A 27,160-nucleotide genomic window follows, 5' to 3' on the forward strand; every position below is an offset into this window, starting at 1 on the left:
GGCCAATGCCAGGCGCCCCAGAGAAGGAGAACAGAAGACAAGTGATTTATCTCCTGCCATCCATCTCCTGCCCTTGTTATGAAGGCTAGGGCACCATACTTTATCCCTGGCTAATAGCCATTTATGGACCTGACCTGCAAAAATTTATCAAGCTCTTTTTTAAACCCTAATAGAGTCCTGGCCTTCACAGCCGCCTCGGGCAAGGAGTTCCACAGGTTGACTGTGCGCTGTGTGAAGAAAAATTTCCTTTTATTAGTTTTGAACCCACTACCCATCAATTTCATTTGGTGTCCCCTAGTTCTTGTATTATGGGAAAAGGTAAATAATTTTTCTATATTCACTTTCTCCACACCATTCATGATTTTATATACCTCTATCATATCGCCCCTCAATCGCCTCTTTTCCAAACTGAAAAGTCCCAGTCTCTCTAGCCTCTCCCCATATGGGACCCTTTCCAAGCCCCTAATCATCTTAGTCGCCCTTTTCTGAACCTTTTCTAATGCCAATATATCTTTTTTGAGGTGAGGAGACCACATCTGCACGCAGTACTCGAGATGTGGGCGTACCATAGTTTTATATAGGGGAAGTATGATATCTTTTGTCTTATTATCGATCCCTTTTTTAATAATTCCTAACATCCTATTTGCCTTACTAACTGCCGCTGCACACTGCGTGGATGTCTTCAGAGAACTATCCACTATAACTCCAAGATCCCTTTCCTGATCTGTCGTAGCTAAATTTGACCCCATCATGTAGTACGTGTAATTTGGGTTATTTTTTCCAACATGCATTACCTTACACTTACCCACATTAAATTTCATTTGCCATTTTGCTGCCCAATCACTCAGTTTGCTGAGATCTTTTTGTAGTTCTTCACAATCCCTTTTGGTTTTGACTGTCCTGAACAACTTGGTGTCATCTGCAAACTTTGCCACCTCACTGCTTACCTCATTTTCCAGATCATTGATGAACAAGTTGAACAGGATCGGTCCCAGGACTGAGCCCTGGGGAACACCACTAGTTACCCCCCTCCATTGTGAAAATTTACCATTTATTCCCACCCTTTGTTTTCTGTCTTTTAACCAATTCCCGATCCATGAAAGGACCTTTCCTCCTATCCCATGACCACCTAATTTACATAAAAGCCTTTGGTGTGGGACCTAAGATGTTCCTAAGATGTCAAGTTCAGCTGCCCAGCTTAGGGCCCTCTTGTTCTGTGATTTTTGCTGGGGCAAAAGGGAGATGCATTTGTAATGAAGGTAGATGGTGGAGGTGTTTCTGTAATTGTGCAACCAAGCATAAGCTCATCTGCATTTGTTTATTTTGTAACGTTTGCTGCACTGCTTATAATGGTGAAATCGCTTAAGATGCAGAGGAACATAACAAAAGGGCTGTTTGCAACCCAGTTCAGCAAATGCACATGGATACAGAGAGGGAGAAAGAAAGAAGAGAGGTAAACAAAACTCAGAAAGGGAAAACCTGTGAAACATGCCTGACTGGACTGGGAAGGAGGTTGTAGCAATGAAAGTAGGAAAGAAGGATGAGCACAGAAAGGGGAAGGGGGAGGGAAGGAAAAATCAAGAATTCTTTATCAGCAGAGCCGCTATTCTGGTGTGTTACTATTTTAATTTTCTTATTTGTATCACAAAGTCCTTTCATTTGTTGCTCTTTCAGTCTCATTCCTCCCCAGATTTTCTGGATACCTTGTAAATTCTTAGCAAAGTCCCTATTTAAAAGCCCTCTCATTCTTAATCAGGCTGCTAAACTTACTCTTTCATTCAAATTCATATGCATTCTTCTCTTCTCCAGCCCCCCGCCACCCCGCCCCTCACGTGCACACTCCCCCTAGAGCAGTGCTAGTCTAGACAGACCAGGAAAATGAATGGTTTCATAAGTGTAAACACTGATAGAATTGATAGAACAAGTGTCAGACGCCTGCATTCTCTTGGAATGACTGGGGTGAAAAAGGGCCATTAGTGGGTCGTAGAGGGCTCTATTTCCACCCTGTTAAGTGGGTGGGGCGCAAGACTGCCCAGAACAAGAAGCAGCGAGGGAGGGACTGGTGCCACTGTGCATGGTTGCCTATTTATAGTTCTGTGGGGCAGTACAATGCCAGGTCTGTGGTGGGGAGCACACCCCTGCCCTCGCCTTTCACCTCTTAGTATTATGGGATCAACTCTTGAAACAAGCTGCCTATGGTATTAGCTTGCGAGTCTGAGTCTAGTTGCTACTGAACATCCGGCCACAGTGGGCATCCTGCAGCCCATCGATGTGTGGCCTGTGAGACGTGGTGTTTCCCGCTGCCCACCTGCAGGGCTGCCAGATCCCGCTGCGTTCTGTTTGTGTAGATATTTTTCCTACTGGTATTACTAAAGTGACAGGCATGTGAAGCGAGGCATGTGCTGATTGCACATGGCGCTGACGGTGAGAGCCATGCACTCTCTCTGCTTCCAATCACAATGCCACCCCGGTTCAGTCAGCACACCCCGCAAACTCCAGGTATACAACTGCAATGAGCAAAACTAGCCTGTCCTGGGAGACAGTCCTGGTTACAACAATCTCGTGGCTCACTGAAGTGAAGGAGGGCCACTTATGCAGCCCACTCACTAGCCTGGGTTGACTGTCGCTGGATTACAACATTTGCAGTGCAGTGCACACGAACAGATGTAGGCTTGGTTGTCTTTTATCCAGAGAGCCTGTGTACTTGCAAAGCGCTATGATGTCAGAAAGATTCTTGCCCATCCCCTCGCAAGGACAGAGTTTAATCCTTGCTGAGAGCTATGTGGGGTACTTAACCTGACCTTATTTGGAGTAGAGGCCAAGAAAGAAACTGGTTGTAGTATCATCCTCGCCTGCTACTACTCTGCCCGTCTCTTTCTTCCGAATACAGCTCTGCTTAGTAGTCATTGAGACCTCCAGGTCGGAGATGCTGTTGCAAGCACAGTGATCAACAAAAGAGCTGATGCAATTACCACAGCTAGCTACATGAAAGGCTTCAGGGAGAGCTCTCCTCCAACTGTGACAGAAGGTGAAAGAACTGTCCATAGTGTCATGTGGCAAATGGCCACCCACATCCATATACCATAACGCAGAGCAGAAGCAATGTGCAATGGCAGAGCTGTGTAAGAGGACCAGCTTGTGCAACTTCTGTTCTGACTGTATTCTGTGCAATCATCTTCTTTCATCAGTGCTCAAGCCTAAACAAACAGCAGGCTAGGCACTCCTGAAATTTCTTTCTGGGTTTTCAGCACTTAAGGAGCTAGTTTGATAAGCTGCCTCTTTTATCCCGGCCCCTCTCGTGGCTGGAGCAGGCATAATTCGCCAGCGTGGTTGGAGCAGGTGGGGAGGAGAAGCCACTGAAGAGGAACAAAAGCTAGGGAAGTAGGTTCCTCAAACCAAAGTCTGCATGTTTAAACCTTTCCTTAAGTGTGGCTCACTAACTGTAGGCAACGCTTAAGGAGTGACATGCTCTTAGTCAGCCAGAATACTTGTGCATCGTCTGAACTGGATAGAAAACTCTGCTTTCTGTCCCATCACGTTGACACTTTTTTTCCTTGACAGTTTGTCTCTAGGTCCCAACTGCAGGTTCTTCATGCAGTACGTACCTCTTACCCTTCTTTTCCATCACAGGACTTACTGGCCCAGATTAGAGCAGCAGCCCATTACACTATCCTTTTCTCGACGCAGGGCTGTGTCCATGATCCTCACAAATGATGCGGAAGCAACTCACTAACGTATCTGGCCAATTTGTTTCTCGCTGAGGTTCGTAGATTATAAAGCCAGAAAGGGCCAATGTGATCTAGTCTGACCTGCTGCAGACCACAGGCCATAGGACTTCCATGGACTGATTCCTGTTTGAACTACAACAGGAATAAGTTACCCCGGCACAGGTACCGACAGTGGCATGCAAGTCGATTTTCATCGGCACTTGAGGCATGAGCTCAGCCCCACCGCTCCTCCTCGCAGCTGGGAGCGTCCTCAAAGCCATGCCACCTGGGGATGAACAAAAGACCATCTAATGCTACAAACCACCATCCAAACGGTAAAGCACTGCATCTTTATTTATTAAGGAAGCTGTTGTAAGTAGGACTATTAGTGACTCTAAAAAGTATCACCGGCACTCAGAGCAAACACAGAGGTCAAATTTCACCACTCCACCTTGGAAACGTTGCTGACCCCCTAAACTAGAGTACATGTGTTAGAAAAACATATAATCTTGACTTAAAATTGTCCAGGGATGGAGAGTGTGGTCTGCCAGACCTCTTGCCGTGATCAGGCTTTGCTGTGACCCATGAGATGTGATTACTCTGAGCTCTGTATTGTATTAGTAATTTGAAATGTGTTAAGCTGTGGTATCGGAGACCGGGCCCTCCTGTAGCGGTAAGTACAACGGACTGAGCATATTCACAGTGGAATGAGTAGCACAGCTAAATCCGCAGCCAAACCCAGTAGCCTATGTGGAATAGGGCACCTGCTTGCTCACACCTCCACTAACTTGCATCATCTCGAAAATATTCATGTTGGTAGCCTTTGAGGGTGTTCTAAAGCAAAGCCAACCCTCCCCATCTCTGTGTAATACGGCTCTTCTCGGCTATTTTCATTCCCATGTCTCCCCACTCTTCCCTTCTTCCCCCGTCATGCTAGCCAGCCCAGAACTTCCTCTAGGGAGCTGATTCATTCTGCTAAAGAGACACTCATTGCCACCGAGCAGGCAAAGGTCTCTCTGAAGTTCTGGAGCTAGCCCTAACGTAGCCTTTCCGTGTTGATGAAAAGTGCCAAACTGATGGCCCTAGAGATTGAAGTCTTCCTGACTCCAGAACGAGCCCAGCACAAACAATGGCAGCCCAGATTTCCCCATGCTCATGTTCACCACTGTACTACAACTGTGAGAGACTAGCTTTTCTCTCTCCAGACCCGTTCTGTTCTCGACCCTTCTGGGCACCTCAGGGGTAGCGTTCTCTAAAAATCCTTGCTGCCTCCCCAGCGGCTGCCATTGTGGGCTGGAAATGAATGTTGGTAGGAGATTTTCTTTCTTAAGTTAGCTCCTTTTTATGAGGATTGAGCTGTCTGGCAGCTTGCTCTGACGCAGGCTGTGTTTGTGCACTGCCTCAGGGAGAATCAGGCATTCTTAAGGCAGTTGGAGCAGTGCTGGTGTCAAATGGAGCATGCTGTAGTGCTGAAATCAAACAGCAAAGTCTGGTGCTACCCTCTTCCTCTTGTTACAAGTGAGTGCTCTACGACGGTGTTTCTTAAACTTTTTGAGACAATAAGTTTTATGTGGAACACCTATGAAAATGTTCTTCCCCTCCTCCCCCCAAAAAAAGTTATCAGACCCAAAAAACGAAACAACCCAACCAGCAACATATACAGCAAAACCAAAATGAAGTAATTTACTCAGGTATCATAGTACTGAAGAAGTAACATATCTGGTTCTAATAACAGAAAATATAGACCATCAGTGTGTGAGATCAAAAAAGTGAGAGATCCTCACGGCACACCTGCAAGCTGTTCATGGAATACCAGTGTTCTGAGGAACATTTGTTCAGAAACACTTCTGAGAGATCTGACAGTGACCTGGCCGTAAGATACAGTTTTCCCTCATGTTACCACATGGAGACACCCAATCCCCAAAGAAGGTGGAATGTGGGGGTATTCCCAGTGTACTCCCTTATTGCACAGACTTACCTCTCAGAGTTTTTATAAATAGTGACTTGTAAAACAAATCTATAGTTGGACTCCTGCTTTCAAAGACTGATTTGGCTGCGGGAGAGAGTAAGAAGCAGAGATGTTCTGGGTCTTATTCCTGCCTCTGCCCCATCCACTGTGTGAACCTATAATGTCATGTGATCATATCACATCTATGCCTCGGTTTCTCTATCTCATACATGTGGAAGTGAAGCTAGGGTAATGAAAGCTAGTGCCATGGGATGCTCTCCTGAAATGTGCTGTTGTAGTATTAATTGTTCTTGATGCTCTGTTGAAACAGGACATGTTAGGCGTTGTCCACACTGGCAACTGAATGACAACTTTTGCTGTTCCCAGGAGCTTAACCCCCTCAGCCCCAAAGTTGCCAGTTAGGGGTGTGCTCCTGTTGACTGTGTGAACCCTGCTCATAGGGGGTAGAAGTATTTTGTGGGCCGAGTCACTAATAGCTCTGTAGTGTGGATTAAGCCTGAGAGAGGTGATAATGCAGCCTCCAGGCCTTGCAAGCTCATGGGCTGCAGCCTCTACCTTGCCAGGGAGCCTGAGTTCTTTTTTTCTCTTGCTTTGCATCCCAGTAACATGGACATGGAGTGTGTGTGATGCACACCAGCCACTACAACAATTGCTCTCTGCTACTACAGAGAATGGGGAGTGACCTTTATTCCCTGGAGTGATGGTTTCACATTTTTGGAATACTTCTAACTATTAACAGTCTAAAATGTGTACTCACAGGTGAAGGGCCTACAGTCAATTATTAATCTTTGGCTTTCTCTTCCTCTTACCAGGCGACCTCTGGAAGGGCAGACAGAGAAGTAACAAAGGAAATACCATGTCTTAGTCTGCAGAGATTTTCCCTTTCTTTTAGTTCTGCAAACTGACAGCACACACCTCTAGGTGTACGAGCACTTTAAAATGCCCTGTACTTAAGGGTTTGTCATCTCATTTCCTTTTCTGTTGTCCGTGCCACCCTAAAGGCCAGATGGCCTCCTCTGAACTGCTTGCTGTGACCTTTGTGACCACTCCTGAAAAGTCCCAGGCCGCTACAAACACTGAAAAAACAACCGCCCACTCCCAAACCTTTCACGTAGACTCCCCATGGAGAGAGAGGAAGATGTGTAAAATGGCAGCAGCTAATTCCAGAGCTTTCCCTTACAGAACAGGGGAGAGCTCCTAGGGAATTCACTCAGTGGCAGATTTAAGGGTGACAGTCCTGAAACAAAAAAATTTCAAAAATCAAATGGAGAGAGAAATCTCTGAGCTGCAGTTTATTTGCAAATTTGACTCCATTAACCATGGAGTAAACAGAGCCTGGGAGTGGCTCGCAGCTTACAAAGGCAGTTTCTCTGCTCTGGGTGCTAATAGCTCCCCATTAGACTCTGACAAAGGCTCACATCCCCCTGTCTGATCTGACTGTTTTTTCCTCTTTTGATAAGTACTGTTGATACTGGGCGATTTCCACCTTGCTGAATAGACCTTGTCAGCTCTGGCCCTCCCTCTTACTGGGACCACACTCTTTAAATACCCCTCTGAAACCACCCCCCTCCCCCAACTCATGCATCTGATGAAGCGGGTCTTTGCCCATGAAAGCTTATGCTCCAAAATATTTGTTAGTCTGTAAGGTGCCACAAGACCTCTTGTTGTTCTGTCAGTCTCTAATGATGACTGAAAGTCAGATTCTGCAAGCTTGTATTCACTGCCCAGTTAATTTGACCTGAGTTTTGTCTATAACTTGAGTCTTCTCCAGTGCTGCTTCTAAATCAAGGTAATTTTAATAAGTAATTTAAATAAAGATTCAAATCACCAAGAAGAAAGATTTGATTTAAATTATCAATTATAATCACTTTCCCATTTGTACTTCAGTTATTTTGCTAAAGAAAGGTACTTTTTCCTGGATCTAGGTTGATGAGCCATTAAAACTCAGTGATTTACAACTACGTAAACATTGGTACTAGATTTGGTGCATATTTCACTGGCCTAGGTGGGTACACTGTGTACCTTTGTACATTTATGTAAGCAATTGTAACATTTTTCACATTCTTACTGTATGTTTTAGTATATTAGAAAATGGTGACTATTGTTGCTTTACTAGAAAATGAACTTTTTGTTCATCATTTGGCTCAAGCTCTGTTAGGACGATAATTGGAATTAAAGGCACAACAGCGTATGCAGGTTGTATCTCCCTGGCCCAGCACCTCTGGGACGTGAGTGGTCCTGCACCAGGGATTTTGCTGGCCCAGAGGTGATCAGTGCCCTCTGGGCTCCCTGCCTAGCTGCCAGCCACGACTACTTCCCTGACACCACCTGCAGCTCCCCAGTCCAGGACACTGCCTTCCAGTTTCTGGTCCCCAGCGTGGAACTGCAGGCTTCCCAGCCCCCACTCCCTAGCCCTGGCCACAGGACCACCAGCTGCCCAGTCGCAGCTGCCCGCTTGCTGGCCCCAACTGTGATTTCCTTGCCCTGGCCACCATGGCCCCACAACTCCCCATTGTTCCCTGTCCCGTTGCTCCCAAGTCGGCTTCCTGGCTGGCTCCCCAGCCCCACTGCTTCCCACCAGCTGTCTGGCCTGGCCAACTTCCCAGCCCTACATCTTCCCTCTGGATCCATAGCTAACTTCCTGACCCTGTGGCTCCCTGGCTTCCCCAGTCCTGGGGCTCTCTGGCCAACTTCCTGGCTCTGGGGCTGGCATCCACCTGGTTCCCCAACTTCTTCAAAGAAGTGGGACCTAGCCACGAAAGCTCATGATCGAATAAACGTGTCAGTCTCTCAGGTGCTACAGGACTGCTTGTTGTTTGTGAAGCTACAGACTAACATGGCTGCCCCTCTGAACATTTAACACAAGTTTGGGTAGAGGCTTATGAGTTCAGCATATTTATTTGTATTTAAATGTCTTAAGAGATTATCTTAGGTTTAGGCCTTAACACACTCGCATTAAATTCAAACTTCCATTTTAAACAGGTTTATTTTTAAAAAGTAAATTTGTGGTAATTTAAATAAAAGATGATTTTTAAATTAAAAAGTCATTTTCCCCACTGTGGTCCCTTCCCTGTCTTGCCTCCTTAAAAGCACCTCTAAGCTTGAATTAAACTCAAGTTGACCGTCCTGTTTTGAAGGCAAGGCATAAGCTGAAACTTGTCCTCCAGGGCCCTTCCCAAGATTCCCCGGTGTGCTAAAGCTCTTCCACATTTCCCTAAGAGAGAATTCATAGGGCAGCTCATCTTACCGTAGCACAAAGAACCATGGGATGGGTTCCTAGAAGTCCCAGTGATATTCGAGGGTGAATGCGGCGCCACTGTGGACACTGAGGCCACATCTAAGCTGTGAATACGATAGGGGCACAGCAAGGGCATCGTAGCGCTGCTGCTTTAATCCCACAGCCTACGTGTTTCCAACACTAATGAAAAAGGTCTTTCCTTTGCTGCGGGAACGCCATGTGTCCCCCCCCAGCAATGGTAGCTCATGTGACAGAAGCAACGCAGCTCTTGGCAACGTGGATTGTGCGCACCCTGAGTGCTCTCATGATAGCAACCTAAGTTTTAAGTATGGACCAGGCCTGAGTCTTGCTGTGCAGTGGGGCTGTTCTCACTTGACCTGGCTAACCTGAACGGAGTAGTTCAAGTTAACTCTGCAGTCAAGACTTGCCCTGTGTGGGAGATTGAGCTCTGGCTTGGAAATGGAGCGCGTGAGCCAGGACCCTGTGTTTCTGTGGAACCCTCAGCATAGTCTCAAAACAACCCCTGAGGCGAGGCGGACAAATACCGGTCCATGGGCTAGATTCAGCCTGCCAAGGTTAGTCCCTGGTGGGTGGGTCCCCACCTCTGTATTTACCTGCATTGCCACAGGTATTGGCTGGTTGTAGCTCTTATTGGCCGCAGATCCTCATGAATCGTATTGATATTGTCAAAACAAAACAAAATCCATGATTTGTGGAAGAAAATGGCTTCCCTTTGCTTGTTTCTTCAAGTCCTGAGATCATAGACATGAGCATCTGTTGGGCATGTATCGGAGAGGTAGCCAAGTTAGTCTGTGTCTTCAAAAACCACAAGAAGTCCTGTGACACCTTAGAGACTAACAGATATTCGGGAGCATAACAGATATTCGGGAGCATATGCTTTCGTGGGCAAAGACCTGCTTCATCACATGCATTTGATTGTGTAATAGCTGCTGTTCTCTATGGAATGAGCCCGTGTTGGAATTGTTGACTCGAGATGAGATTCAAACTTGCGTCTCATCTGCAGAGCCCTCTGGGTGTTTTCTCCCAGCGCTTCCGGGGACCTGTTCTTCCTCCCTCTCCCAGTGATGACCTATTTCTCAGGACCAACTTCTGTAGCAAGCATTGACAGGAGACCTCAGATCACCCAGTAGTAGTTTGCCTGCAGATTGGTCACTTGGGTGGGTTACTACCTTCAAAGAGTACCAGTAGGTAGGGACACATGGGCTCACATTGCTGTATGGAAGCTGGAAAGGGCAGCTGGCTTGTGCTGCTGCTTACTGTACCTGTGAGCTACAGTGCTGGAGTGAGTGGTGCTGTGCACGTTCAGGGTGCCTGCTGAGCTGCTAAGTTTTGAGACTTTGTGGATCAACTCCCTGAAACCCTTCCTTCGTTTAAATTGCCACCTCTGTGCTTCTGTCAGCATTCCACTCCCCGGCCTACTGCGCTGATTGATAATGGGGGCCTTTCGCAGCTTAGGCCTGTTTCAGCACTAGCCGTTAGTAGCGGGTTTTGTGTTTTAAATGAACTAGTCGGTCTTCCCTCTTGTTCCCACAGGGATACGGGGCCACCTCACAAAACCATGGTGCAGAGCCAGTCCACATGGCACACTGGCAGCATGCTTGGCAGAGTCCTAAATCTGAGCTACCTCCGTGTGATCCAGTTCCCATCTCCTTCTAGGATTTAATCCAAGAGCCATTAGCTTCAGTGAGAACTGACTCAAGCCTGTAATGAGGGTTTTGAGCATCTGGCCAGGCGTTGGTTCATTTCTCATTGGGTGTCCTTGGCTCGTGGTAGTGATGTGGCTAGGGACAGGCAGTGACTTACTTCTTCTTTCAGTTCCTTGTTCCAACCTCAAGTGTGAATTGGCAACAAGGAGATGGGCTGCCTCTCTGCTCTGTGAGCATCAGTGGCTTATACATGTATACTTTTAAATCTGTTCGAGGAGAATTAATGCCTTAGGGCTTCTAAGCGTTATGGTAAATGCAAATAAATAACTGGACACAAAGCTGTTAGTGTCTAAGTCTGTGTCAGTACTCCAGCTGGGAGCATGTCTTCCTGCCCAGGTAGTCAGATATGCAGTAGCTTTGCTCAAGCTCTCGTGCCAAAGGTCTAGACGTTGTGGGACAGGCTGGCCACTCAAACTTAGACCCACCGAGTGGGACAGACTTGTGCCCATGCCTCTGCATCCCGCTTGAGCAGAGCTAGCACGTGTCAGTCTCTGTGAGCTATCTGTACTCTGATGCTCTTCTGTATTGTCAGTGCCTTCCAACTTTGTATCATCAGCAAATGTCACTAGAACATTCCTACTCTTGTGCACCAAGGTCATTTAATAAAAATATTAAATAAGATTAATCCCAAGACCAATTCACTAGTAACATCCCTTCAGTTTGATAACGTACCTTTTAGCATAACCCATTGCCTTCTTCCTTTTAGCCAGTTCCTTATCCACTTTACAATTCTCAGGCTAATCCCCGTCTTCTCTGAATTAACAATTTAATTTCCCATGTGGTACCATGTCAAATGCTTTACTTGAAGTCCAAGTATATTAAATCTGCCACATTTCCCTTATTTAAAAATCATATTTTCTCAAAGGAGGAAATCAAATTATCCTGGCATGGTCTACCTTTAGTATATCTATGTTGCATTACATTCCCTTTACCGTTTACCTCCATGAACGTAATGATTCTTTCCTTCACAGTTTTTTTAAAATCTTGCATGCCACCCAGGTCAGACCAACAGATCTAATTGCCTTGGTGTAGTTTTGTTTTGTTTCCTTTTCTCAAATATAGGTATGGCATTAGCTATTCTTCAGGCATATGGTACTTCTCCTGAATAGACAGACTTATTAAAATCTTTGCTAATGGATAAGCAATCTCATGTGCCAGCTTTTCTAGTATTCTGTGATGTAAATTATCAGGTTCCCCTGATTTGAGCAGCTTAAGTTCTTTGTGTTTTTTTTCTTTCACTTCAGATGTAGTACCTTCCATTTCTATACTCAACCATCCTGTCTTTCATGTCCATATTATCACCCTTACGTAAAGCAGAGACCAAGTTGTCATTTAGGTTTGGGGCCATGCCTAGGTTATTTTTAAACTCCTTTGCAACCTTCTTTATTTTTAATTTTATAATTTAAAAGAAAAAAACACCCTTGTGTACATTTTAATTTCCTTGGCAAGAGCTAATTCATCTTGACGTTTTGTAATTCTCCCTTTCTTCCTCCATTTTCTAACCTCCATGATGTAGCTTTCTGTGTGGATCGGCTTTTGTCCATTCCATATAGGGTGTTCTTACAGCTGGATTGTCTGCCTATTTAGGCTCTCTTAAGGCCCTACTTTACCAACACTCCTAGCTATCTTCAAGGCACCACTGACTTCCTCAGGCAATTACAATCCATTGGTGGTCTTCCTGAAAACACCATCCTATCCACCATGAATGTGGAAGCTCTTTACACCAACATTCCTCACACAGATGGACTACCAGCTGCCAGGAACTGTATCCCTGATGATGTCTTGATACAGCTGGTTGCTGAGCTACGGGTGACTTTGTTCTCACTCAGAACCACTTCAGATCTGGAGACGATTTAGACCTTCAAGTCAGCGGTGCTGTTATGGGTCCTGCATGGTCCAACAGCATGCCCACATTTTTATGGCTGACTTAGAACAGCGCTGCCTCCACTCTCATCCTCAAGTGCACCTCCTCTATTTGCACTACACTGACGACATCTTCGTCATCTGGACCCACGAGAAGGAGATCCTTGAAGAGTTCCGCCAGGATTTCAACCCCACCATGAATCGCAGCCTGGACCTCTCCACAGAAGAGATCCATTTCCTGGATAGTACAGTGCAAATTAGTGAAGGTCACACAAACACCACTCTGTACCAAAGCCCTAATGATCACTACACTTACCTACACACCTCCAGCTTTCATCTATAACGCATCACATGTCTACAGCCAAGCGCGAAGATGCAAATGAATTTGCTCCAGTCCCTCAGACAAAGACAACCCCTGCAGGATCTCTGTCAAGCATTCTTAAAACTACAGTATCTGCCTGGGGAACTGAAGAAACAGATTGACAGAGCCAGGTAGGCACCCAGAACTCACCTAATACAGGACAGACTCAACAAAGAAAGCAACAAAAGGCCAATGGCCATTACTTACAACCCCCAGCTAAAACCTCTCCAACACATCTTCAACATTCTACAGCCTATCCTTGCTCTTAAAGACCTTGGGAGGACTTGAAAGTTGACATCTTCAAGCAAAAAAACTTCAAAAACAGACTGCAACATGAAACTGCTGAGCTGGAATTCATAGGCAATTTTGACACCAGCAGAGTTGGCCCGATTAGGAGCTGGGAGTGGCTCTCCAGTTACAGTAAGTAATTTTCTCACCTTATCCACATCCACCCTGACTGAATTTTAGCTCTGATGAAACACACCCATCTTTGTATCCCTACTATCTGTTTCTTTTTTTCCCCCACTTCATGAATCTGATGAAGTGAGTTGCAGCTCAGAAAAGTTTTATGCCATAATAAAATTGCTATTCTCTATAAGCTCTATGCTTGCACCTACTAACCTCTTGAGTGGTTATTCATCTAGTTGAGTCTGGAAACTTTCTCTACAAGATCTGCTCCTTGCTTGGGGAGTAAATATCAGATAGCTTTTGTATAGCTGATCTGAAGAAGTTCCAGATTTCCCCACATAAGTCCTTGAGCTCTACAGACCTACAATATCTGGTTTTATCTCCTGCATCGTTAGTTCAAATTCTTCCATTTTCTCTCTGAGATTCCTTGCATTTAGTGTACAAACTCTTCTGTTGTTTTTGCTTAGGTGTCATACAGTTTTCTATTCACATTAGTTACAGCCCTTTCACTAATTTTGGCATCTATCTTGACTACTCAAATGAATTTTTGTACCTTTTTTCCCATGTTGTCCATACTCTCACTTTCTCGTGTCCCTTCATTCTTTAGTGTTTATTCATTTAGCTGCTTTTACTGGTCTGTGTATTGAAAACAAATGTGGTGGTTTCTCAAGATCCCTCACAACCTGCTCTCCGAGTTTCTTAATTGAAAACCCTTTGTATCAATCATCCTAGTCTTGGTCCCAGAAAGTTAATACTCCAGGTACTCAAGTGAAGTCCATCAGTAGAGGAATTTCTTCTTTCTGTGAAAGACTCCCAGTGGGCACTCAACCCAAAACCTTTCTCATATCGCCAACCCCTGAACCCACCTGTTCATTTTTATTAATTTGTCCCTCATCCTCTAGGGACCACAGGTGTTGTGCTGAGCTTCCCTTGTAAATGTCTTGCCCTAATGGAGTCACTCTTGAGCCAGTCCAGTGACGATCTCGCATGGTCATTCTTTCCAGCCTGCTGCGCGCACGCTGCATTGTTTTTTACTGTTCTCTTCTGGATCATTTTCAGCTTCAGGCTCACGCCTCATAGCCTTGCTCCTCACAGGCAGCATGCTCTTCTAGTCTGGAAGCCTGTTCTGGTTACAACTGCTAACTATGGACTTCCCGATGCCATAAAGCTGTGTTTTCCTTGCATTGGTGTGAATCTGTTTGTTTGTTTGTTTTTCCTTAAGTCTCCTGTACATCATTCTCATTTTTCCCCAATCCCCGGATATCTCCATCTCTTTCTCCCTTCTGCAGGGACTGGCCTCTCTTCTTTTCATCCTTTCCACCCCATCTTCTGCCTCTTTCTCCTTCTTATTCCTCAATTCAGCGAAGAATGAAGAGGTGTTTTTTAAGGGCTGAAAGAGACTATGGTGTATTGGATCTTTGGTTATGGAGAGATTAGTGAAGCGTGACACATTTTACTAGTCATTTTCTGTGCCTCGCAAGTCAGCATCTTATTGAACCTTTTTAATAATGTTCTCCTTCACACCCACCAACACTGTCTTTGAATTTTGGCATTATAGATCGTGCTCGCTGCATTTTACACCTCCTAAGCCGTGTCTACACGTGCACGCTACTTCGAAATAGCGCCCGTCACGGCTACACGTGTTGGGCGCTATTTCGATGTTAACATCGACGTTAGGCGGTGAGACATCGAAGCTGCTAACCCCATGAGGGGATGGGAATAGCGCCCTACTTCGAAGTTGAATGTCGAAGTAGGGCACGTGTAGCCGATCCACGTCCCGCAACATCGAAATAGCGGGGTCCGCCATTGCGGCCATCAGCTGAGGGGTTGAGAGATGCTCTCTCTCCAGCCCCTGCGGGGCTCTATGGTCACCGTGTGCAGCAGCCCTTAGCCCAGGGCTTCTGGCTGCTGCTGCTGCAGCTGGGGATCCATGCTGCATGCACAGGGTCTGCAACCAGTTGTCGGCTCTGTGGATCTTGTGTTGTTTAGTGCAAGTGTGTCTGGGAGGGGCCCTTTAAGGGAGCGGCTTGCTGTTGAGTCCGCCCTGTGACCCTGTCTGCAGCTGTGCCTGGCACCCTTATTTCAATGTGTGCTACTTTGGCGTGTAGACGTTCCCTCGCAGCGCCTATTTCGATGTGGTGCTGCGCAACGTCGATGTTGAACGTCGACGTTGCCAGCCCTGGAGGACGTGTAGATGTTATTCATCGAAATAGCCTGTTTCGATGTTGCTACATCGAAATAAGCTACTTCGATGTAGGCTTCACATGTAGACGTAGCTCTAGAGATAAAACCACTGCTTCTTGCCATCTGAAGGTAGCTTGTACGCCATCTGACAAATGGCAGGAAAACAAATATCCACTACTAAAGTTGCCCAGTGAAAGACTGTTGCAGAATTGATTGGTGGAAAGTCTGGCGAAATTGGTCCAATTGTACTAATCTCCTGGCTGGGTCAGTTTCTCAGAATGAGTTTGTCAGCTGGACCGTAGGTGTAATATGCAGTTCTACAGAGTTTATAGAACTGCTGGGCTAAATTGTGGACTTTAACATTGACATACTCAGTTAAATCCTTATACTTGGGGTAGAGCACAGGTCATCTATAAGTCTTCTCCACTTCACTCTGTCTCCGGTCAAAACTTCTATCAGACTCCAGGAGTACCCCACCCCAGCTGTTGTCCTTCGGTCTCAGTAGATCTTCTCCACGTTGTCTAAGGTCTTCTGCCATTTCCTTGCCGGTTCCATGTGAGAGTTTGACCGACTATGCTGGAAGATGGTTTTCAGAGAGTGTGGCCCAACCATCCCCACTTTCTTCTCTTAATTTCAATGTCCAGTCGTTCTTGTCCTGCTCTCTCCCAAAGTTTCTCATCTGAGACCAAATCTTGTCATTTGATACGAAGGATGCACCCAGGCATCCTTCAGTGTTGGCCTGGGAATATTTGTACAGTTATTTTTTTAAAGATATCTTATTTTGGACACTGCATTTAATCTAGTGCTTTATCTACAAAATAGTTTGCTAATGTCATGCTGTTCTAAAACTTCCATTTTGAATTGTAACATTTTCATGCTTTTTAATCACCAACATAGACTGTTTTTTAAAAAAAAAAGCTAAGCACATTTGTGATAGACTTATGAGAACTTTTTTGAAACCATCAGATGAAAAAATCTTCTGTATTTCCTAAATTTTTTAATGTCTTGTACAAAATCCAGACTGAACTGTTACCCTGCCATTTTGCACAAAGTATTTATTAGTTTTATCTTGTTAAATGTCACTTGATGTTCTATGTGATATATGCCAAAAATATTTGGGATGTTCAAAGCTGCTGACATAACCCTGTGGTTGGAAACTTAACTCATGTGTTTCCTGACTACAGTAGTTGGATGTTTTTTTAAACACTGCAACATTAGTGTTGCATTAATGTAGATGTCTTTCGCTTCATTTCCCAAGCTTTCTTTTAAAGGGAGAGAAGAAACTGGCATAGGAAGAAATTCCTGGAGCAAGTCCAACAAATCTGGTATGCCTGTTTGAGCTGCACCATGAGTACACATTCAATTAATAGAGCCGGGGTGAAGTGTTTACAAGTCCTATTCTGTTTCTGCCATACAGACAGCGTGGTAGCCGGCTGGGGACTCATTCCTTCCCAGGACAGGAGAAATGTATGGGTCGTTGATCCCCTCACCCCCCGCTGAGGAGCTTGTCCAACAACTGCCTAGGGTTCCGCCCCTTTGTCATGTGTTTAAAACAAATGTGCCAATTTCTAAACCGTCACAGAGCATTTCCTGAGCAGGCTTGGTGGGTGAGGAATTTGGACCGCTTAGACTGTAGACTTCAAATGTGCTTGCTTGACAAGAAAATGTGATTTTCCTGTCCTTTGAAAGAATGAGACTGTAGTCCCAGTAAACTAAAATGAAATATTGTTGCTGTTGCAATAGTCTGATGATCTTGTTTTAGCACAATAGTTGTACAGGGTTCTTAAGACGTTTTTACTGTGCGTTCTCCAATATCAAACTGAAATGCTGCTGCCAGTTAGAGACAACCTTAACTCTGCGCCCTGACTACCTCCTCAGAGCAAGGGTCAGTGAAAGAGAGCACAGGGCTGTTCTCCTCCTTTAATCTCCGCCAATCAAGCACAGTGATGATTGCTTATGAATTATGCTTTCTTGGAGCTTATGGTAGGCACCGGGAACACAGCATGTTTGTAGAGAAAAGGGATAAAGGTACTGTTGTTCCCAGTCCCTACTGCTCACCTTACAGGAGCAGAGTCCAGCTTCTTTGAAAAGTGTCATCTTGTTTCCTTGGAACGCTAGAGTTTTGGGAGCTATGCTCCAATAACCTGATAAGACATGGCAGGCACAGGGCAGTACTGAGCAGTGTTCCCTCTAATTTGTTTCATCCAGGGATGGAATAACTGCTTATGTGCCCTGAGGCACATGCAGATACGCACCACTGGCAGCAATGCATGTTGCCAGCTGTGGGTGCTGTGCTAATCAGCGGATGGCACCTGAATCACTCCGGGGGGGGCTGCCCAAGGCCTCAGCTTACAGGGAGCCCGGGTGCTGCGTGCCTTCGGCTTCCCTGTTTGCAAAAGGACTTTGTGTGTGTATTTCCCCTGGTTATTTAATAAAGGGAGAGTAAGGTGGGGGAGCCAACTTGGGTGATGGTTCTGCGAAGATGGAAAAAGCCCTTGGGGCACTTCTCACAGCCCCTCCACTTCCTTCTGGGAGCAGCACCAGGGGCTGAGGGTAGCCCTACCCCTCTGAGTGCTGCCCAGCAGACTGTATTTTAGACTGGCTGCTGATCGCCTACACTAGATGAACTTGGGGCAGCCTAGTGATATGACATCTCTCTAGATACTGGACAGAGTTTTAGGCTGTGTATAGAGCTCACGTTCACAAAATCTGTCAAAGGAATCTGCCTAGAAGAGGACTTGAACTCATATTCACTGGGATTGCACTTGGGCACCACCCTGCCCTCAGCAGAGTGCATGCATATCTGGGCTATTGCCTGAGAACCCAAATTCCAGCTTCCCCAGTTCCTACTCCTGCCTGGCCTCATTATCATGTGACTGTTCTGTACACAGCTCACCTATTCTCGGTTACCCACCCTGGTGTCAGTGAATTGTGCCAGATATTAGAGCACTAGAAAACTTAAAAGTAGGTCATTTGCGGGGGGAGCTTTCAGGACAAAATGATCCTGAATATGCATCATTAACACTGTCCAGGGCTTTCAACTGGCCCAGGAATTGTCACGCCCATCTGAATTCACATGTGCATTTTAGACGCTCTGTTTAGCTCTGACTCTTTGGAAGCCACTGCTCAACTGTATCCCTGGTGCTGCAAGGACCACCCAGAAAAAGATCTTGGAAGACCAGGGGTCCAGAGGGTATAAGTGTAGCTCAGCTTGTCTGCGCACTTTTACTTGTGGATCTGATTTGGGTGTAACTGCTAGGATTGCCTTTCTCTGCTCCAGCCTTCTTCTTAGTACTTCCTGTCTTCTGCAGAGCCTCAAAGAATCTTCTCTTTGAGAAGAGATGCAAGTCACTGATGAAGCGGGTCTTACCACGTAAGCTCATCACTAAAATTTTTGTTTTGATAGTATATAGACTAGCACGGCTCCCTCTCTGTTACTATCAGTAAAATTGTTAGTCTTTAAAGTGCGACAGAACTTCTTGGGTTTTTTGTGAAGCTGCAGATCAACATAGCTGCCCCTCTGAGACTGCTGGATTAAGAACATCACCGTACCCAAGATTAAGGCCATTTTGGCCTGCAAGTTGCAAAGCATTTCATGAGCTCCTCTAAAGGAAATCACATTTGGTAACAAGTTTCCAAGTGCAACTGATCTTGAGTTACCTATGGTGGGCGGGAGAAGTGTGGAAACAGTTTCACACAAACAAGAAACAAATTCCTCCTCCTCAGGGGCATTGTAAATCTTGATTCATTGCTTTTGTAAAGGGCTTTGCAGTCCTCAGGTGCAAGGTGCTACTATTAAAGACCGTGTTCTTCTCTTGTATCTGTTTATAAGCTTCCCCTATTTGCTGCATGTTCCAACATGACCCTCTTACTGATTTCACATCTCAGTATCCAGGAATTGCCTATATTAGCACTATCCTGATTTTACTGGGGCTGCAGCCTAAAGAGCAGGTGTCTTCTGCCTTGCCCCAACAGTGACTTGAAGCTGAGCTGATGTTGTAAAACACTTTGGAATTCCTGGTGAAGGTTGCTCTGTGCTGTTGTGAGTTAGCATAATGTTAGAGCTTGCTTTATTTTGTAGTCTGTTCTGCAACCATCTGAGTGGGTCACTTCAGTTACTGTGCAATGAAATCTTCTCCTTAAGCCCATCCCTTTTATTTTAATTTTAAATGGAAGGGAAGTTAGCTTTCAGGAGTGCTGAGTGAAATGTTACCGGCTAACACAGGGCTGAACTCCTTGTACAGATGCTGTGCCAGGAAAACCTCAGAATGAGGGCCTGGGAATTTAGCCAGTTTCCATGTGAGCTCGGGAGTCCATGGAGCGTGGGTGGAGAGGAGAGTGCTTTCTGCAGCAGCTACTTCTCTGTGCATTACTAAAGAAACTGTACTTCTGGCCTGTAGCTGAAATTCCCAGAGACTGTAGTATCAGAGCTGAATTTTATGTGCATAGTTGGCATTTTATTCTAGTCAGTTCACTCATCCAGCTTAATCCCCTTAAGGCTTTTGATCTGATCTCGGCTGCAGTAGACTCTGCACTTTCCACTGTATGCATCTGGCCACGTACCTGCCTTCTCACTTGCCCAAATGTATTCCTTCTTTGTGCTGTTTTCTCCCAGCTGTGGGAAGAGCTGGGCATGTGTTTGGGGTGGGGGATTTGTGTTGCTTTATAGCTTGTAATTCAGAACAGCAGTAGTTTTCTGACTGCACAGTTGAGGGTGGTGTTCCCCCTTGATGTGGGTAGAAAGGTTGAGCAATACGGCCTGGAGGCTCTTTCAGCCATTCATTGGCTCTTCTAGTTATTATGACCCTTCTATTTTTCTCATCCATACTGCCAGGGTATTTTTAAAAAGAGAGAGAATTTAGCTTTAAAACAAACAATGAAACCCTGCAAACAAAATTCTATCAGTTTCCTAATTTGATGCCCGTGCGACTGTGTGGATGCCAGAGTTGGGCTGATAAAAAGAGGTAGGAAACCATGAAACTTTACTAACATGCTCTGTGCCAGCTTTGGAGTGGGGAGAGACCTGTAGTAACGCAGGCCTCACTGATGTCGTGGCTTGGTGCCCACATAGAAATGGCAGGGTTTTTTAAGCAAGTTGAATTCTGACATTTTTTGGTCACCAGGGTTTAGGGGATTTGTAAATATGAATGTGCTTTCTATGGCTATGTCGACACTAAATATAGTAACAGAGAGGTAGCTGTGTTAGTCTGCACTCCAACAAAACAAAGCAGCAGAAATGTAGCACTTTAAAGACTAACCAAATGATGTATCCGGTGATGAGCTTTCATTGAGTCAGACCCACTTCATCAGATCAATTTTATTTCCCATACAGACTGACATTTATAAGTACAGAGGACCAAAAAACATTATAATAAAAACTGGCAATCAGATAGGATTGAAGGAAGTAGGTGAGAGGTGGGGGGATGTTAATTGTCCTGTCTGAGATATTTACGAGCATCAAAGGAAGGGAAGCAGTCCTTGTAATGTGTGAGGTAGTTGGTCTCTCTATTCATACCATATGTCGAATTTGAATATCTACTCTAACTAACAATTCTCTTGCTCTAATCTGTTGTTAAATTCTCTTCGTTCTGAGACACAAAATTCTCAGGTCTTTAACAGAATGACTCACTCCATTGAAGTGTTCACTAACCACTTTGTGTATTGAGATTCCTGATGTCTGCTCTGTGTCCATTTATTCTTTGGTGAAGGTTTTGCCCAGTCTGTCCAACGTACATAGTGGCAGGGCATTGTTGGCACATAATGGCATATATAATGTTGCTGGAAGTGCACATGAATGTGCCTTTCATCTAGTAACTAACATGGTTAGGTCCAGTCGTGGTATCCCCAGAATAAATATGTGGACAAAGTTGGCAGTGGGGTTTGTTGCAAGGAAAAGTTCCCGAATTTGTATTACTGTGTTGTAGCCTGTGATTGCCAGTGAGAATCTTTCTCAGATTAGGAGAAATGCCCTGACGCTATGTACATTGGACCAGACTGGGCAAAACCTTCACCAAAGAATAAATGGACACAGAGCAGACATCAAGAACCTCAATACGCATAAGCTGGTCAGTGAACACTTCAGTGGCATGGGCCATTATGCTAAAGACCTGAGAATTTGTGTCCTGGAACACAGAGAATTTAACAACAGATTAGAGCAAGAGATTTGTGAGTTAGAGTACATATTCGAATTCGACACATTAACATGTAGTATGAACAGAGACATCAAGTACCTCATGCATTACAAGGACTGCTTCCCTTCCTTTGGTGCTCGTAATTATCTCAGCCAGGACAGTTAGCATCCCCTCATGTCTCACCCACTTCTTTCTATCCTGTTTGATTTGTCAATTTTTATTGCAATTTTTTTTTTGTCCTCTGTACTTAAGTGTCAGTCTGCACTGGAAATGAAAGTGATCTGAAGAAGTGGATCTGTCCCACAAAAGCTCATCACTGAATAAATCATTTTGTTAGTCCTTTAAAGTGCTACCTTTCTGCTGCTTTGTTTTACTAGACATAGCAGTTGACGGCTGATATGCAATTTTAGCAATTCAATTGACGTAGCTAAAATCGACTTATTAGCAGTCGACTGCTATGGCTGCCTACATGGAAGAAGGTTGATGGGAGCATTTCTCCTGTCGACCTTCCTTAATCCTCACTGCTCATGAGGAGTTCCCAGATCAACTTTGACCCTGGACAGTGCTATTCCATGCATGTGCGAAACAAAACCCCAGAAGATCATCTCCAAATGGATCGATCTTCTGTGGCAGTGTAGACCTAGCCTGAGTTGCAGGAATAGTCTTACATTAAAGTTGATTACATGCTTTCTCTGAGGTATGTTGCCACAGCTCACTGAGGCACAAATTGTTCTATACGTTACCTCCCAAGAGATGCTCCACGCATTTTGCCTGTAGTTTTATTGTGCAACTCACACTGTCCATTGTCCACTGCTAAAACCTGAGCATGATGGTCTCAATTCTGATGTTCTCAAGAGTTCATCACTCTCCAAAACCTTCACCTTTCCAGCACCAGGGTGAAACTTTGGGAAGCTTAAGCAAAATAAGATGTGATGTTGTGATTTTACTAGAATAAATAGAGTGGTTGTAGAATCTCCTTAATTGGAGATGTTTAAGAACATGTTAGATAAATATCTAACAGGGATGATATAGATGGTGCTTGATCCTGCCAAGAGGTCAGGGAACTGGACTTGGTGACCTCTTGGGGTCTCTTCCAGTCCTAGTGTTCTATGACTGGAGTTGGGAAACAAATGTGTCAAGGAAATCACCTTTGTTCAGGGGAGATGTAGTTGGAAACTTCAGGTGAAAATTTGCTTTTGAATTGACAGCGTGAACCTTTCAAAAACTGCTTTATGTGTGCATGTGGTTCATTTTGCACAACTTTCTCATCAAGGCTGAAATTTTCAACAGTGACTGGTGGTTTGTTTTTTTTTGTTTTTTTTGGGTTGGCTGGGAGAAGAATATCTTAACAATTGAGATGCTTTTTGGGGGACCATTCTGAAAACAGCAAGTACCCATCTTCTTTCAGGTGTCTTGAGTTGCATCCCCAAGAAACAAGTCTGAAAATCACTATTCACTTTGAAAATCTCACTCTGAATTTTCAAAGTTCACCACTAAGGAAAGCAACTTAGCCACTTTTACCACATGGTAAAATATAATGAGGAAGGCACAGTTTGATTCTCCATACTCCTCTAACCCTTGGGAGTAGAACAGGCATCTGGATTTTTTGTTTGGTTTGGTTTGGTTTGTTTTTTTTGCAAGGCTGTTTGTTTATCATGCAGACTCAGAGTAGTGTGGTACGAAGTCTTTTTTATCAACATTAGACACACAGGTTAAGTGATTTGTCCTGATTCATATGTTGAATCAGTGGTGGAGGCAAGAACAGAATACAAATGTCTCCTTGAGTTGTACTTTTTCTACAATGCGAGCCTTCCTGTGCGTGCATATCCTACAGCCTTCTTATTCTAACATGAGTGAGAATCATCTGTTGTGTTCGGGGGGAGGTAGTTTGTTAACGGTACATGTAAACTGAACAAGAAGGATAGCTTCTAGTATCGACTCCACCTGAGGAGCTAGCTGTTCAAGTCTAATCCATGTGGGTTAAAAGTTAAAACCAGCCTGATGTTTTTGGCTGGTTCCCTTGGGCAGGGACATGAAGAAATCGCCACTGAGGATCTGCTCAAGGAGATGCTCAGGACAGCAGTGCACTGGCACAGCTGTGTGAGGGGAGCTAATTGGTGAAGCATCTCCTTGCACTGTGCCTGATTTAACCCTGGGCTTTGGCTCATTTTGAAATACTTCAGCTTGTAATGTCGTTAAACAGTCCCTGCCTTTATATTTTGCTTGCTGATTATGAGGATGGGAAAGCTTGTAGCTGAGCACTTCTGTGTTTGTTTTGCTTGTGTTGGCTGTTATGTGAGGAATAGAAGCCAACTCAAAGGGAGGAGGTGACACTGCTCTTTTATGTCCCAGCCCTTGTGTGAGATGTAATCAGAATTTGTGATTATTGCTATAATGCAGCCTTATTACCTCAGGATTCAATCTTATCTGATCTCACAAGCAGTAAAGATTGTGGCATGTCAGTATTTGGGGGGATGGAGAAGTCTCATGTCAGGAAACATTTTGTGCTGCAAGAAGTGGTGTAGCAGATTTGGTGGGGAAAGCATCTGTCAGTATTGTACAGTGCCTCCACAGAGGCAGGCTGTCTGGCTACTACTACATGATAGTACTGCCTCTTAAATTCTGGTCCAGGCAAAGCCAAGGTGAGATGAGCTAAATTGCTCCAGGCTGTCTGCAGATATGAACATAGTATTGTCGCTTTACACCCTGTATGCATTTAAGAAGCCTTTGTTTTATTAAAAAAAAAAAAAATTATAAAGGCAAACACTTAGCTCAAAAACGAAAGCCCAGGTCAGGGATCAGCAACCCCCAGCATTGGTGCCAAGAGTAGATTTTCATCAGCACACAGGCATGAGCTCAGCCTTTCCCCTCCATTCCCATGCAGCCAGGAGCTTGCTCAAAGACATGCTGCCAGTGGATTAAAAAAGGCAAGTTAGTGCCACCAGCCACAGCCTAAACAGTAAAGCTGTGCATCCTCATTTATTTATGTATGAAGCTGTTGTAAGTAGGACTATTAGTGACTTCGAAAAGTATCACTGGCGCTCGGACCATACATAGAGATCAAAAAGCCAAAATTCGGCACTCTGCCTTCGAAAGGTTGCTGACCTCTGGCCAAATTCTGGAGCCCAGTGCCGCAAATAGCGGAATGTGACAGATCTGTCAGTTGTAGCATTGCACAGTACACAGAGCCATAACGTGAATAATGAATAGGGTTAGCTGTGTTTCTCTATCTAATGTCTGCTTTAGAAACGTTTTTATTGCATTTTCTTTCCAGCATCCAGCGAGCTGCACTGGTGGTTCTGGAAAACTACTACAGAGATTTCACTGTCTATAATCCAAGCTTGTTAATGGCCTCCAAGTCCCGCACAGCCAAACACATGGCTGGCCTGAAAGTCTACAATGTGGATGGTAAGTGAGATGGAATAGTTGCTGAAATTGATGTGTGGGCGGTAGAGAAGAGCTGGTCTTGTCTCCCTTTGTTCCAGGCACATTCCTACCCTCTGACCTTCCAAGATTCCTAGTTTTTGTTAGCAGTTCTCCTAACAGTGCTGAGTACCGGGGTCCCAAATCACTTCCTACTTACACAGCACAATAGAATCTTGTCTTGGCTAGGGGTATGTCTTCTCTACTTGGAAGATCAACCCAGTCAGGATCGATTTTTCTGGGTTCGATTTCACACGCATAGTAGGGATATAGGAAAACAAACTGAGGGGTTAACAGTTGACCCCTGTACCCCTCAATCTCGTGAGGAGTAAGAGAGGTCGACAGGAGAAACTCTCCCTCAGTGAGGACAGTCAGGTAAGTCGATTCCAGCTACATAATTAATTGCATATCTACAGTTGACTTTAATGTCTAACGTAGACCTGGCCTAGGAAAAGTAAGCAAGTTTAGGTGAGGTTTAGCTATTACGTGTTAGCTAAGCCCAACTTAAATCTGATGACACGAACCGGTATGGTGCTTTATAGGTAAATATAAGGACAGGGTCCCTTTCAGTGACGCTTAATGTCCTGCAAACCTTTGAGAGCTTAGGGCCTCTTTCCACAATTGTTACCAATTTAAAGGAGTGTTCTTTCAATAGATGTAATAAAACCATTGTGAAAAGCCTGTGTGGCCCCTCTGAACCTGATTTACACCAAACCTGAATCAATTCTGTGCTCATTTAATCTAAGTAAGTCAGGTTTAAACAAGCCAAGGTTGTGTCAGGACACCCACAGCCTTGATAAAATCAGATGTTCCAGTAATTGGGTAACTTCAGTTCTCTGAGGAAGCTTTAAAGGTTAACGGGACTGAAGCTAAAATACAAAGGAGAGAGGCTGTCCCAGGAAACACAGACTGAATCTAAGACTTCTGACCGGTCTTTTGCAGAAGGTCTGTGGCTTATATCTTGATTTGCATTGCTGGGTTCCCCAAAGGGTTCAGAGTCTGTGTGGATGCTTCACCAAACCTCATCTGAACCACTAGAACAGTGATGGGCAACCATGAGTGGTAAGTGGGCTGCATGAGTGGCCCTCCTTCCCTTCAGTGGGCTGCAACCCTGCCTCCCCCATGCACCTGGGGCACCGGAGTCCTGCACTTACCTGCTCCTGCTCCTGCTCCTCCTCCTCCTCCCAGCACTTTCAGAGCACTGAGAACAGCCACAAGCAGCAGATTCACCTTGCTCCAGCTCTTGGAAGGTGGGGGAGGAGCAGGGATGGAGCACACATCAGGCCATTCAGGGCAGGGAGTAGGCTCTGGTGTTCCGGTGCAGGAGATGGGGGTGCGCAGGCTGCAGGTGGAGCCCCAGTGGGCTGCATGCAGCAAGTTAACCACAGACTGCCCACCAGTGCTCTAGAGGCAGCATAAATTGGACATGGCAATGTTGCCCGAGCAGCCCCCTCCATGGAGACCTACTTCTGGTGGGGAGGGACAACCAGAAACACAGTGTGGGACAACTTAGTTTTGTAGCACTTCTGATCTTGACTAGTCCAGGAAGTGCAGCAGGTCGCAAAATGATCAGTTGCATCAGTGGCAGGGAATGTAAACTAGCCGCTTCCGTCTTGGAAACAGTCAGTGTTTGTGTGTGGGAGGGGAGTGGGAAAAAAAATAAGCCATTTGACCAGGTAGAAATCTTCTCTGCCATTCCAGTCACTGGTCGCAGGCTAGTGTTCGGTGGGGGGAACTTACAGATCTGAAAGGTATTTCTAAAATCGATTCAGCCAAAGTGCCCCTCCGCCTTCTCAGGTTGTGAGGTAGTAGACATATTTAATGCCGTGTTGTTCCAATTACCATCTTGCCTATCATGTAGTACCGTTGCAGCAGAACTGGAGGCCTTGGCAGGACGCAGCTGGTGCAGGAAAGGTTAATGATGTGTGCCATTGCAAAGCTGGGACTCCCAACTTTCTGAGGAAAAAAAATCCAATTTTTTTTTTTTTCCCTGGCAGTCTGTGAGCTAGGCAAGTTTAAAGTCCTGTCAGACCACAAGTAGACAAAAGCCAGCTAGGGATTTGGATGAGCTGTGTATTTCTGTTCCAAAATCTTGCAGTCTTGCCAGGGCTAGGAACAAGTGCTTTGTGCCATTGGATAACAGGAACCC

The 27,160-nt window shown here is 45.1% G+C and overlaps 1 protein-coding gene across 5 annotated transcripts in view; it reads left to right on the forward strand.

Moving 5' to 3' along the window:
* Window positions 1-27,160, forward strand: part of VANGL1 (VANGL planar cell polarity protein 1) — a 64,531-nt gene that overhangs the window by 24,576 nt on the left and 12,795 nt on the right. For all 5 annotated transcript variants that reach the window (XM_075000552.1, XM_075000554.1, XM_075000551.1 and 2 more), the window contains one exon: window positions 24,863-24,996. In XM_075000552.1, coding sequence (XP_074856653.1) covers window positions 24,863-24,996 — 134 coding nt within the window. The remainder of the gene's footprint in view (window positions 1-24,862; window positions 24,997-27,160) is intronic.

Source organism: Carettochelys insculpta, chromosome 1 (genome assembly GCF_033958435.1).
Source record: "Carettochelys insculpta isolate YL-2023 chromosome 1, ASM3395843v1, whole genome shotgun sequence".
Taxonomy (NCBI): Eukaryota; Metazoa; Chordata; order Testudines; family Carettochelyidae; genus Carettochelys; species Carettochelys insculpta.